Source organism: Stegostoma tigrinum, chromosome 23, assembly GCF_030684315.1.
Source record: "Stegostoma tigrinum isolate sSteTig4 chromosome 23, sSteTig4.hap1, whole genome shotgun sequence".
NCBI classification, from domain to species: Eukaryota; Metazoa; Chordata; class Chondrichthyes; order Orectolobiformes; family Stegostomatidae; genus Stegostoma; species Stegostoma tigrinum.
Window position 1 is genome coordinate 6,717,345 of NC_081376.1, and position 14,395 is coordinate 6,731,739.

General features: G+C 40.7%; 1 protein-coding gene across 1 annotated transcript; it reads right to left on the reverse strand.

Moving 5' to 3' along the window:
* Window positions 1–686: 686 nt before the first annotated feature.
* LOC125462319 (cytoglobin-2-like) lies at window positions 687–13,730 on the reverse strand. The gene is made up of 3 exons (XM_048552233.2): window positions 13,537–13,730; window positions 5,677–5,908; window positions 687–3,055 (listed from the first exon to the last, which is right to left on the reverse strand). Exons 1-3 carry the CDS (start codon window positions 13,632–13,634, stop codon window positions 2,909–2,911), a joined length of 477 nt encoding a protein of 158 aa, XP_048408190.1. The 5' UTR covers window positions 13,635–13,730; the 3' UTR covers window positions 687–2,908.
* Window positions 13,731–14,395: the final 665 nt, after the last annotated feature.

Consider the following 14,395-nt stretch of genomic DNA (forward strand, 5'->3'; position numbering starts at 1 on the left):
CTTTCTTCTTTCTCTCCTTCTGTAGAGTCAGGCCACTTGTGGTGCTAGAGGCTTGGCTCTGGCTGCAATCTCTTGAGGAATCAGCTTCCAAACTGGAAAACCAACATGTGAGTGACACCCCAGGTGACTCCTGCAATACCTGCCTGATTCTTTTTGACTCCCTGGTCCTTCCTTACTCCAACCCGTTGAGCTTGGTGAGACTCAACTCTCTAAATATGCTATCCATGTAACTCTCAGCCACATGAAGTTTCCAGCCACTGTTCAAGCTATGGAGTTCAGACTTAAGCTTCCCTAGCTCCTACACATGTGGTTGTCCATGACACCAGTAGGGTCCATGACTACCTACACATGACAATCATGCATTCCACTCAACCGAGCTGAGCTGCCATGTTTCAAACTTAACAAGTCCTACTTACTCACTGACTTCTTTACTTTCTTAATTACTTCATTTTAAAATTACTCCCCTTACTTTAACCTAACTCTCTTTTCCCTTATTTTACTTTGAATTACTAAAACTAATTTTGCACATTTTCCTTGACTTTCATTTATCCTAGTGTCATCTCATTTCGCTCTTGGACAATTTTATTGATTCATATTGATTGGCTTTATGACTTAAGTAGGACTACCTATGCTTTAGAACGCTACAATAATTTTTTAAATGTAAATCAACAATAAACATTATGAGCAACACATTTTATTGCACTGAAGAAGTAAATAGAAGACTTTTAAAAGTTCCCTCATGGCAACAGGTTTGTTTGAACTGTAATCGTACATGTCAAAGGCCATAAATCAAATTTGGCTGGCAGATTAAAACTATATATTCTTGTTTTATTAATGTTGCTAAATATAGTTTTGAAAAATACAATGCAAATTTTAAAAATGATTAAATATCTGGAATTGATATAAAGAAACATCTGGACTGCTGCTACATTGATAGTTAATATGTAAGAAATGCATTTGTTGGATCATTGCACAATATTATTTTGTATTAATTGTAAGCATTTAGTAAATTAGTAAGATTTAAATCCAGCATAACATACAAACTTGCATGGTACAATCTTGAAAAATAGTAATTTTTCGTTCATCCATGCATGGATATGATTCAAACTACATTTACTCACATTTCCAAAAGCATTTCATTGACTCATTTTGCAATTTGCCTGAAAATCAGGTCAGTGGAAGTATAAATTTGCATTTTTGACTATTTGGGTTTTCTCATAATAAATGGTTTTGTCAATAAATCAAAGTTGCAGAATGGAAAAAAAAAATGGGGCAGGGGGCTAAGAGGTGGCCTTCCTTAACTAGCTCAGTGTTTAATGTCATGATTGTCCCAAACTTCCATCCATTGTGACAAGAAAGACAGGCCAGAAATCTGGAATTGTAACCAGGAATTAGAATGAAGATTGCAGTGCCTGGCAGAATAGGTAGCTACATTTGTCTAAATGATAATGGAAGGCGGCAGATGTGACGCACATGTAATTTTTGCAAAGATGTTACGAGAAAAAACTCCACTTTGCAACCAGGAATCAAACTCATAAGATGCTACATTCTGCCCTCTTTCCCGTTTGCCTTGGAAACCTGTAAAGATCTATGGAAGATCAATGCAACTGTAACCTTTGAAAGGAGACTGCTAAGCTGTGTGCGGAAAACCCTATATTAAGGCAAATGAAGAGGACTTAAACTTGCAACAGTGAATTGAAATCTTCAAAAGTGACATCCAGAAAAGCAAATATCAGTATTTCACTTTTTTAATCAGAGCTGAAAAGTTGGAGAACTCTTCTAGAGATCTAAGTAGAGAAAGAGGGATCCACCTGAGCACAGTTAGCTGATCGAAATCGCAGAGTGGCTGAAGTGAGGGTGTGCAAGGACAGACAAGCAGGAATACACCATAACAAAAATCCCCTGCCAGGAGGAACCAGAAAAAGCAGCTGCATTCAAAAAAACATCAACCAGTTGTTCCTACAGAGAATGATTATTTGAAAGCAGTGATATTTTTCAACTTCAGCCAAGGCTAAGATTGCCACCTTCGCCCCAATATTACTTGTGCACTTATGAGCCTTGTGTAAGATTAAGGTAGAAGGATACTGTAATATTGTTGGAGTGAGGTAAATAACTGGGTGCATTGGGTTGTGGGATGTGTCAAGAAAGAAGATGAACCTCAAAGTAAAATTATATATTTTGAAACAGGGCATATTTCCCGAGAGTCTTTGAAAGGGTCCACAAAACTAAAATAAGACATGGAATGTGGGCATCTCTGGCTAGGCCAGCATTTATTGCCCATCCCTAATTGCACAGAGGGCAGGTGAGAGTCAACTGCATTGCTGTGGGTCTGGAGTCACATGTAAGCCAGGCCCCAGGTAAGACTGGCAGTTTCCCTCCCAAAAGGATATTAGCGAACCTACTGTATTATTCCGCCCCCCCCAACAAACAATTAATGGTCATCATTAGACTCTTAATTACAGATTTTAATTGAATTCAAATTCCACCATCTGCTATGGTGGGATTCAAACCTGGGTTCCTAGATCATTGCCTGGTTCTCTGTATTAACTCTGTCCAGTGATGATACCACCAGGCCAGCACCTCTATTCATTGATGTAATGTTTACTTTGTCTGGCTAAATGCAAGAACTAAAATCAGACCAATTGAGTAAGGTATTGCTCAAATAAAGCAGAAAATATTCCTTACTTTATATAATTTAACAGTGTAGACGATCAATGGATATTTTTAATTTTTTTCACAACATTATCATTTATTCCTCCCATTCTTAATGTCAAAATATCATTGTTCTCAAACAGATCCATCCAAATGCTGATCGTGATAGTCATTGCAGTACAGAGTTGTTTAGACACAATATCATTCATTTATCGATGGTTGGAGCAGTAGGTGTTTGCAACCACAAGCCATTAATTTAGGGCGTGGTTTGGTGTTTCTTGTAGCATTCCTCAAGATAAAGGTAAATAATATTGAAGATCTTCACCCAGGATTCACGGATCTCTGGTGTAAAGGTGCTTCCCAATGATTCGGCCATGATTGCAACAATTAAATCAAATATAATCTAGACAAGAAAGAGTAGAAAAAATAAAAGTGAATTCAATGGGACGTGTTAGGCTTAAAGGGTATCAAAGAAAGTGAACTTTTTTAAAATATAATTTTGATATTTGAGCTGCTTTCAATCACACATTTTGAGTTCACCATTGGACATGGAGGCCCAGGGCTGGAATTGCTGAACAGGATTATGCAACACATTTTCAAACCAAAAAGCTTACTTTAACCAATGGATTATGTGGAGGTCCAACCTCAAAGCTGACAATATAGAAAATCGCACGTTCATGCAGATCCTAGGCCCTCGCTGATACACACTGCACGTAGTACCAGCTGGGACATGATATCTGACCTACAGGGTGAAGCCCCGAAGTTTCAACCTTCCAATAAAGATCAACCTAAACAAGGGCAGGATGGGAATATAGGTCCACAGGCTGAACAGGATCGGTGCTGGATCCACTGCTTTTCATCATTTACTCAGTCGATTTGGATGTGAATTTAGTAGCTTTAGTTGTGTGTTTGTGGATGTGTAGTGGACATTCAAAATTATCTCAGAATTCAGCAGGATGTTGATTGGATGGACCAACAGGCCAAGGAGTGGCAGATGGACTTAATTTAGTGAGGTGCTTCATTTTGGAAAGGCAAATCAGGGCAGGACTTATACATTGCATGGTAAGGCTCTGGGGAGGGTTGCCTAGCAAAGAGACCTAGGGGTGCAGGTACTTTAATCAATTAATTATGGTGCTGTTCAACTGTATCCATATCCTGCTGTTTTTGGTACCTTGTGTGTGCGAAAACCTCTGCTGTTGAGTGTCCTATTTGCAGAGTTAACTGCTGCAGCTCATAAGCATCCTTCTGAACTCAACTGTGTTTTTTTAAAATCAAAATTGTGCCTGTCCATTTTAATTTGTTATTGTAATGGCTTGCTAGTTTATTATTGCTTGTTGTCAACATAAAAATGTTACTAACACAGAATTAAGTTGAAAATTTTGGATTATTCTTAAATGGTTTTGTAAAACACTATTTGTTCATATTCTTTATGCTCAGCACATCTGTATAAAATCATAACATACGTGAATTGCTATATAATGTTATCGTAGAATCTAGTTAATCATGCAATGCAGGCAATTATGTAGATTGCACTGGTAATGAGAAGGAACTCAGCGCTCAAGTAAACCAAGTTAATTGGATACTTTCAGATGTAGTGCATAGTATGCACAATTTGGCAGTGATTACATTTTCAAAACAATGTAAACGATTCACATTTTGCATTGTCTATTTAATATGCACGGTGGCTCAGTGATTGACACTGCTGCCTCACAGTGCCAGGGTGGTCCTGGGTTCAGTTCAACTCTTGGGTGACTTCCTGTGTGTGGTGTTTGCCTGTTCTCTCTGTATCTGCATGGGTTTCCCTCCTCAGTCCAAAGATGCAAAGGTTAGGTGGATTGACCATGCTAAATTGCCCTGCTGTGCCCACGGATATGAAGGCTCAGTGGATTAGCCACGTGAATGTAGATGGGTCGGGGGTGTGGGGGGGTGGGGGGGGGGCGAGTCTGGGTAGGATGCTTTTTGGGGGCTCGAGGTGGATTCAACTGGTCAATAACCTGCTTCCACACTATTGGGATTCTGTGAACGACCCAAAACCCACTCAGCTCCTGTCATGTGATCATTCCTAGATATTTTTTATTCTCCAAACAATTATAAATCTATTATTTTCCAGCTTACCTCCAAATTGAAACTAGAATTTTTCTACACCAGGACACTGCTGCCTCACAGCACCAAGGACCTGGGTTCAATTCCACCCTCAGGCGACTGTCTGTGGGGATTCTCCCCATGTCTGCGTGGGTTTCCTCCGGGTGTTCCGGTTTCCTTCCACAGTCCAAAAATGTGCAGGGTAAGTGGATTGGCCATGCTAAATTGCACATAGTGCCCAGGGATGTTTAAGTTAGGTGGGTTAGACATGAGAAATGCACAGATAGGAGAATGGGTCAGGAGGGATGTTCTTCAGACGGATGGAATGGACTTGTTGGGCCAAATGGCCTGTTTCCATACTGCAGGGATTCTATGATTCTAGGTTTTATTTGTAGCACTGATTTACCAAAGAGGAAATGAAAATTTTCTTCAACAACCATATATGATTGATCAGAAAGAACTCCCATGTTACTGTGGTGATATTGCTACATCTTCACCAGGCAGCCCAGGTTCAAGTCCCACCTACTCCCAGAGGTTTGGAATAATATCTCTGAACAGGTTTACTTGGAAAAACATCCAGAGCATAACATCTGTTTAAGCTGACCAAGCATTTTCCAAGATCTTGTGACACCTTGATAGTGTCCCCAGTGGGTTCACGTCCTACCTGCTCCAAAGTGCTCCATTTCTTAATGAGCAGGATCATTAAAAATATCTATATGCTTTATCCGGGATTTTCAATTAAACATTCTGATATTTTGACTTACTCTGGCTGTAGTTTACTATTTACACTGTGACTTGCAGGTATTAGAGATATCATTACCTCATCAAAACCTATAATGGAGGTTTGCCAGCGTTGTTTTCCTTAAAATACATAAAATACTGAACGCAAATTCAGAGAAACAACAAAGAAAAAAAAACATACCACATTAACTGGAGACTTACCTGAAAGTTGTATACCTCCACTGTATGTACAAAAACATGCCTTTCTGCCATGGTATCCAGGATGCAGCAGACTGCAGCCCAATCATCCAGTTTTTCAAAGATGCTGGTCAGTTTGTTCATCACAGTCTTGCCATGTCTTTTGATCTGAGCGGAGTTTTGCATTTCTTCCTGGGTTGAAATGTTCTTAAAATGCTTAAAGTACTTTTTCGTCTCAGGGTAATCCGTGAACAATCTGATTTGTGCAAGAGAAAGATATTTGAAAAGTATTAACAACGGATATATATTTTATGACCTATACTTCAGCGTGCAGGGCAGAGATTCGAAATGTACAGCTGATGCAAAGCTTGAAATTGTGAACCATAATGTGGGTAATGACAGACTTCAAGAGAACATAGGGAGAATGGACAGACAAGTGGATGAAATTTCACACAGAGAAGTGTGAAGCAATACATTTTGAAAGGAAGAACAAAGAGAGGCAATGTGAATTGGAGGTTACAATTCTAAAGGAGATGCAGGAGCAGAAGGGCTTGGGGGTATATGTGCATAAGTGATTAAAGGTTGAGAAATTGCTAAATAAAACGTAGAGAACCTTAGGCTTTACAACAGGACAAAAACACAGAAGTTACAACGAACTTTGTACAAAACATTGGCTCTGACTTCACTAAAGTACAGCGTTCAATTCTGAGCAGCACACTTTAGAAAGAATATAAAGACATTAGAGGAGACGCTGAAAAGATTCAAGAGAATGGCTCCAGGGACATATGACTATGCAGATGGGTTGGAAAAGCTCTGTCTGTTCCTACTGCAGAAGGGATTAAGAAGAGATTTGACTGAGCTGTTCAAAATTACAAGGGGCCTGGGCAGAACAGTCATGGGAAAACTGTTCCCACTGACAGCCCGAGATCCAGCAGTGAAGTCGATTTTGAGAACAATGCAATAGGGACAAGTTTTAACATTCCACTAAAAATCTGGACAACCAGATTAAGGGCAGACTAGGAAGATGGGTCCACAAGTCGAACCTGAGAATTCGTACCAATTGTCACTATCTAAGCCAGACCACCTCAAACACATCGAACTCCCCTGAAAGACCCACTCCATTGTAGCAGCACATCTTTTAATGCTGCCTCAGCTTTAGCTGCTGAATGGAATCTTAACCTCAGTGTCAAACTCCATCTGCTCCCCCTAGCACTGAGCAAAATGGGAGGCAATGCCTCGTGGCATTATTGCTGCAATGTTGATCAGTGGAATTTGAATTCAATATTAAAAAATTTGGAATTAAGAATCTAACGATGACCCTGAATCCATTGTCGTCTGTCGGAAAAACTCATCTAGTTCACTAGTGTCCTTTAGGGAGGGAAAATGCCATCCTTACTTGGTCTGGCCTACATGTGACTCCAGGCCCACAGCAATGTGGTTGACTCTTAAACCTCTCTGGGCAATTAGGGATGGGCAATAAATGCTGGCCAGCAATGTCCTCTTCCCAAGAATGAATAAAGGAAAGAAAATAAAACGTACCTTTAAGACAGATGGAGGTAACATCAATCAGCCAGTCAGCCCCAGACTGTTGCTGCCCAGGGAAAAACAATTATTGTGTGGTGAGTATTTAGAATTGGGAATGAGTGTATGACAGAGACAGATTCAATTGGGGCCAGTAAAAGATAACTGACTAGTCATCTGAAGAAAAAAAGATGACAGCACTTTAGGGAAAGGACGGGAGAGATGGACTAATTGAGATGTTCCTGCTGTGAGCTGGCACAAACACAGTTGGCCAAATGGTTTCCTTCTGCGCTGTAATTACCCTATGATCCTAAAGATAACAACATTTTGAGCATTCTTTTAACCAAAATAGAATGTTTCTTATTTTGAACCCAAAAGAAAAAGACAAAAATCAGCAAGTCTTCCAGAAATCAGATTTTTTTAATCTCTAGCCAAAATATGACGATGTTGAAATTAATCATTATCAAGGAGGAAAGCAATAGCTGATTATATTCAACACATCTTCAAATAGAGAAGCAAAAGAAAGGATTTTACGCCAATCTACTACAATTTTTTAAAGTGGTAACTAACGCTGTTTAATGGCTATCCAGTGGATTAAAAATTACTATATACTTTTACAGCAGTTTTGACAAAGGTCCAAATGTTAGACGATTAAGGCTGGTGACCAATAATAATTTATCTAACGCTGAAGAACTTGTGACGCACTGATAAGAGCTTTATCTGAGATTAGTAGGAAGCCTAGTCTTAGTCTGCTTCTGTTTGGCCTATTCATGTGAGATAGGAAGGAAGGTAATTCTAATAGCTAGGTTACAATAGGGTAATGACAATTACCTGGATGGCAGGTTAGAACAAAAAGAATTTATAGCATTACATTTGGTGGATGGGTTATAAAGAGGGTCATTGATATAGGTATATAGTGTCACACATAATGTAACAGGAAACATGTAGCAGAGGAGTCAATTAGCAAAATTAGATGAGGGAAAAGGTACTAGGTATGTACTGAGTATTTTCTCAAAGTTATATATATTGACATGAAGCAATAGTGCAAAACAGGGAATGGTGAATTAAAACTCATTTCATATCTGTCCTCATTAGTCCTGAAGCAGTAAATTTAATGTCCTAGCAACTAAACCATCCAAGTAATTTCATATCACTTGAGACTGTTTATATACAACTCAAAATAGGCTGTTATCATCTTGTATAATTGATCAAATTTGCAACATTGTGTTGTGTGCAATGTGGGATTCTCTAGGCACCCCAGTTTCCTCCCACAGTCCAACAATGCATAGGTTAGGGCGGATCGGCCACGCTAAATTGCCTTGTCGTGTCCAGGGATATGCAGGTTAACTGGGTTAGCCATGGGAAATGCAGGGATAGGGTGGGGGCTAGGTCTGGATGAGATGCTCTTCAGAGGGTCAGTGTACACTCGATGGGTGAATGGCCTGCTTCCACTCTGGAGGAATTATCTGATCTGTGAGTTAAATGAGCTACAGGAAGGTGTTCCTCGTTCTACTGTCTGGGCGGGAGGGCAGGAATACCTACTTCCCAAAAAATAATCCCCCACCCAAGTGTCAAAAGTGCAAAGATATCTTGAAGTGAGTGTGAATTCAGGTCACAGCACTCCAAGTTATTGAAGTAAAACGTACAGGTCTGACTCTCTGTTAAAAAGATTGACAGAAACGTGATATAATTCTTTGAAATGCTCCAAGAAATATAAACAACTCCTTCATTTACATTTTCATCGATCTGAACTGATTACAGTCTTTATCTGACATTAATACACATTGATGTTTCAGCAGTATCATGGAATAACTAGCACACTCTCACGCTCTTGGAGTACTATCAGAATTGCACTCCTATTGAGCTCCTGTTTTTTATTACTCAATGGAAAGAGCCAAGCAAACATTCATTGAACCAAATGTTGATACAGCAACAATAAAAGAACAATGATATAGCACAAAGTCCTGGACCTCCCTTCCTAACAGCTTTGTGGGTGTCTCTACACCATAAGAACTACAGTGGCTCAAGTAAGCAGCTGAACACCACCTTCTCATGGGCAAACATGGATGGGAAATGAATGTTGCCCAGCCAGTCATGCCTTTATCCCATGAATCAGAGAAACACAGCACTGAGCCCATCACGCATATGTCAGAATGTGAATCTAAAAAACTGAGTTCATCTCACATGCTACCATATTTCAATGTTAGATTGAGCTGTTTTTCAAAAGAACTAAACACAGACAATTGTTGAGAAATCCAACAGGTCCAGCAGCATCTGTGCAGAGAGAAAAACAGAGTTAAATGTTTCCAGCCTGGTGTGGCTCTCAGTCATAGAGTCAGACAGCATGGAAACAGACCCTTCTGTCCACAATCCCAAACTAAATTAGTCCCACCTGCTTGTTCCCAGCCCATTTCCCTCCAAACCTTTCCTATTTATGTATCTATCCAAATGTATTTTAAACATTATAATTGTAAGCTTTTGTAAATGTCTCTTAAAAGTTGCAATTGCACCTACATCCAACAATTTCTTCAGGAAGATCATTCCACACACAAACCGCCCTCTGTGTAAAAAAAAAAGCTCCTCACGTCTATTTTAAATCTGTCTCCTCTCACCCTAAAAACATGCCCCCGGTCTTGAAATCCCCATCCTAGGGAAAAGACAACTACCATTAACTCTATCTGTACCCGTCATGATTTTATAAATCCCTATAAGGCCACCTTTCAGCCTCCTACAGACAATAGGCAATAGGTGCAGGAGTAGGCCATTCAGCCCCTCGAGCCAGCACCACCATTCATTCTGATCATCCACAATCAGTATCCGGTCCCTGCCTTATCCCCAAATCCCTTGATTCCACTATCTGTAAGAGCTCTATCTATCTCTTTCTTGGAAGTATCCAGAGACTTGGCCTTCACTGCCTTCTGGGGCAGAGCATTCCACATATCCACCACTCTCTGGGTGAAGAAGTTTCTCCTCAACTCTGTTCTAAATGGCCTATCCCTTCTACGCTCCAGTGAAAATAGTCCTAGCCTATCCAGCCTTTTTTTTATAACTCAAACCTTCGGGCAACATCCTTCTTCAGAACTGACTCGAAGATGTGAAACATCAACTTTGTTTCTCTCTCCATGAATACTGCCAGACCTGCTGAGGTTCTTCAGCATTCTGAGTGCTTGTTTCAGATTTCCAGCATCCACACTGCTTTGCTTTTATTTGATTTGCTTTGTTTCGCTGAGCACCTAGATCACTGCAGACAAAGTCAATAGTGACTCCACCTTCTTTCTGAGAATGTCAAGGGATATGGTATAATAACAGGTAAAGAGCTGAACATATAGATTGGCCATGATCAAACTGGTTGACAGAATAGGCTCGGGAAGCTGAGTGCCTTAACTGTGTTGATATATGTTAAAATAATGGGTGCTACAATGGTGGCATTGAATAAAGCATAGAGACTGAAAGATTAAGCTGCATAGTGCAGATTAAGCAATGTTCAACACAGATATTATAAGGCAGAACTCATTATTAAATTAGCAGACATGATTTTGATTATCTATACAGCTATGTAACTATGAATGAGATTCCAACTCATGTTAGGCCATGGTGGACAATGAAATTGTTTATTGACAGGTTATAAATCTATTGTTCTTTATCATAAGTTTTCTGTGGGAAGGAAACGAAACTTACCAATTGTCGAGGCTGAAGTAATAGTGCGGCACTATACTGAGCTGTTTTACTTGATGTGCTTCTGTAATACTGTGGGGTGTTGACAGCAGAAGAGAGCAGCTCAGTAAAGTCAGAGTGTGGATTTGCAGAGGATGTGGTTCCTGGAGGAAGATGTCAATTACAGAAGACAGAGTGGAACAGCATCAGTAAAGACAGTGAGAAATGTAGTATGAGCAGACAAGAAAGTTAGATTCGGAGGATTACAAAAGACAAGAAAAGCTATTGAGATCAATTTGGGTGGAAGTGAAAGCAGTGAAAGCTAATGCCTAATGGGAGCGAGAAACACATGGAGAAAGACCTGGATATTTAGAAACGGAATGCTAGGGAAATATGTGCTTAACATTAGAAAAATGGAAAGAATTGGATTGAATATTAGCTGCAAAATTCCAACAGAACATTCACTGGGGTGAACACTCTGTGGTAGGAGAATATTCAAACATAGCATGTGAATGTACAAAGTAAGAGCAGATTAGGCCATTCATCCCCTTTAGCCTTCCCCACCATTCAATAAAATTATGGCTGATCTGACAGTGGACTCAAGTCTATAACTATTGACATCTTTGTTTATCAGGAATGAATCTACCTTTGCCTTAACATGACTGCCTCTACCACGGATGACTCTCAGAGATAATATTCCTCCTCATCTCAATCTTAGATGAAACTCCCCTGATTTTTAAACTGTTCCCTAGTTCTAGCCCACCCACAACAGGAAACAGCCAATCAACTCCATCTTGTCAATAGCCATCAGGACCATCTCTCATTCTTTGAAACTCCAATAAATACAGGTCCAGCCTATTCAACTTTCCCTGATTAAACCATCTCTCCCTACCGGAGGTACCAATCAAGTGAACCTACTCTGAACTGCCTCCATTGTAAGCACATCCTTTCTTAAATAATACCAAAATTGGGCACCAGGTGTAGCCTCTCCAAACTCTATTCAGCAGCAGCAAAATATTTCTACATTTAGATTTCATTCTTGTTGCAATAAACAACAATCACCCATTTTCCTTCCTAATCACTTGCTGAATGTAATTCATGTACTAAGACAGTAGTAATACACGTGACAGGTCAGATTTCTTCCAGTTACAATTAATGGTATGTCTCTGCTTCCAGCTCCACCGCACTAGTACAAGGAGGCTAAACATTAAGTTGTTAACAGCTGAAGTGCTATATACTGGACACTTTAAAAAAAACTATCATAGTCCCAGAGTCAGAAGTCATAGGACACCAGGTTATTGTCCAAATTGAAATCATACGCTTTTGAAATGATGCCCCTTCCTCAGGCGAAGTGACGAAGGAGCTGTGCTTCCCAAGCTTGTGTTTTCAAATAAATCTGTTGGACTATAACCTGGCGTCGTGTGATTTCTGACTTTGTTCGCTCCCCCCCACTCACCATCCAACACCGGCACCTCCACATCACAGTGCCCGAGGCGCACAGAGCTGCTGTCTCACAGCGATAGGCAACTGGTAGTGCGTTTCAACCTGTGGGTCACCACACCTCAGTTCGCCAACGGCGTGGGTCAATGCCTGCGCTGTCTGGGGTTACCATCAAGGCATTGCCTTCTCAACCCTGTCCCTTGTCTGAGACCCGGTCGATGCTCAGGTAAACTCACCACCAGTTGCTCCATTCCTAAACGTCTACGGCAACTTTGTGACTATATGCTAATTGCTACTGTTAAACCACAAACATTTAGCTTCCATTACCACCCAGCATGCTGACTTTACATTGTTTAGCTGCTTATAGTTTACTTATTTTGTGCATTTAATCACAAATATCTTTCCAGCGTGTAGATTTTTTTTTAAAAAAGGAAACAATTTCCCGATCAGAATAACAACCAGGTTTGGAAGGTCACCTGTAGATTTTTAACTCGCGACCCATAATGAACCACACATGTCCGTTAAAACCACACAGCATGAAGGTTAGCATTGATTCTGCAAGACACGGGACAACTGAGAGAGACATCTTAATATTTCCCTTAAAATAAATAATTCTTACTGGGCTGCAGTAATTTCAGAAGTATTGATGTTGCAGCTGAGAACTTCTGATTTGTTGGCTCACCAATCTGGAAGCAATTTTCTTAAAAAAGTTTTCAATATTTCTAAACGCCTGGATCTCTGCCTACAAGAGGTGTTAATAAATATTTTCAATGAAGTAATTATTAGTGAGATACTGGACAGTGCATCCACTTCTTTATGATAAGTGCAGTTATTTCATATCTTTCAAAACAAAAGACAGAAGATCTCGGGAAAAGACAGACTTAGACCCTGGATTTTAATTCTGCGCATTCTCGTGGGTTTTGAACAGACTGAAATTTGCTCCTGTTTCAAATAATGAGCTTTGATCAGAACTTGCACCTCCGCACAGGTGCGACCTGACCTGCTGAGGATTTCCAGTGTGTGTTGTTTTTGCCTAACAGTTAAGCTTGCACGTTTTATTTCAAATGTTTGCACAGCTCTGTGTTCGCAGCGGTCATAACAGCTCCTTAAAGCAGCGTCGCTAAAAATAGAGCCTAATTATCAGATGTACTAGACGGAATCCATTAGCGCCCAGCTAATAGAAATGCCTGTGAGATTGAAAGGAAGCAAACAGTGCTGGCAGAAAGCAGCCGTGGGGATGAAAATTAAAAAGCTGGAGATCATACACACCTCAGGACCACAGTCCTGCCGTTTCCCTCAGGATCCGCAGCCAATTTCTCCCAGACTGCACGGATGTTCGCTTTGTCAGCCTCTGTCAGCTCACCCATTGTAGCAGCGCTCAGTCCCCCTGGCAGTCTACAGGCAATCTATCTGTGTGTGTGTGTTGCAAGCCTGTCACCTTTAACTTCTTTCAGGGTTCCCTAGCTATCACGTGGCAGACACAGATCACGCCTCTTTAACTGCAGGAGATCACTCCTGATCGTGGCACCAGTTATTAACGATTGTATCTGTGTGTGTGTGCGCACTTATGCAACAGGACTATGGAACAACTAGAGACACAGTCCGGATTGCGGGCGATGGAGTGTCTTCAAACCAAAAAGCCTGAGGATATACAAGGTCAGGGTAGGGGAGTCCAAAACCATAGAGGGCACAAGTTTAAGGTGAGAGGGGGGAAAGATATAAAAAGGGACTGAAGGGGCAACTTTTTCACACAGCGGGTGGTGTGTGCATGGCACCAGCTGAGCCAAAGTGACTCAGTGGTTAGCACTGCAGCCTCACAGCGCCAGGGGCCCAGGTTTGATTCCAACCTCGGGCGACTGTCTGTGCGGAGTTTGCACATTCTCCCTGTGTCTGTTTGGGTTTCCTCCAGGTGCTCTGGTTTCCTCCCATAGTCCAAAGATGTGCAGGTTAAGTAGATTAGCCATGGCAAATAAGCTCAGACATGTAGGCAGTGAGGCCGCATTTGAGGGTGTCAGTGTGAATGTGATGGGTTGAATGTTGTAGCGATTATATTCCATATCATAACATGTGAAGGAAGTGGTGGAGGTGATTACAATTACATTTAAAAGGCATCTGGATTGGTATATGA

Coding starts and splice junctions, on each gene's coding strand:
- LOC125462319 (XM_048552233.2), bottom strand. CDS start 13,634: ATGGGTGAGCTGACAGAGGCTGACAAAGCGAACATCCGTGCAGTCTGG. Junction 5,909..13,536: donor GGCAGGACTGTGGTCCTGAG/GTGTGTATGATC, acceptor TGCACAAATCAG/ATTGTTCACGGATTACCCTG. Junction 3,056..5,676: donor TGGAGGTATACAACTTTCAG/GTAAGTCTCCAG, acceptor TTTCTTGTCTAG/ATTATATTTGATTTAATTGT.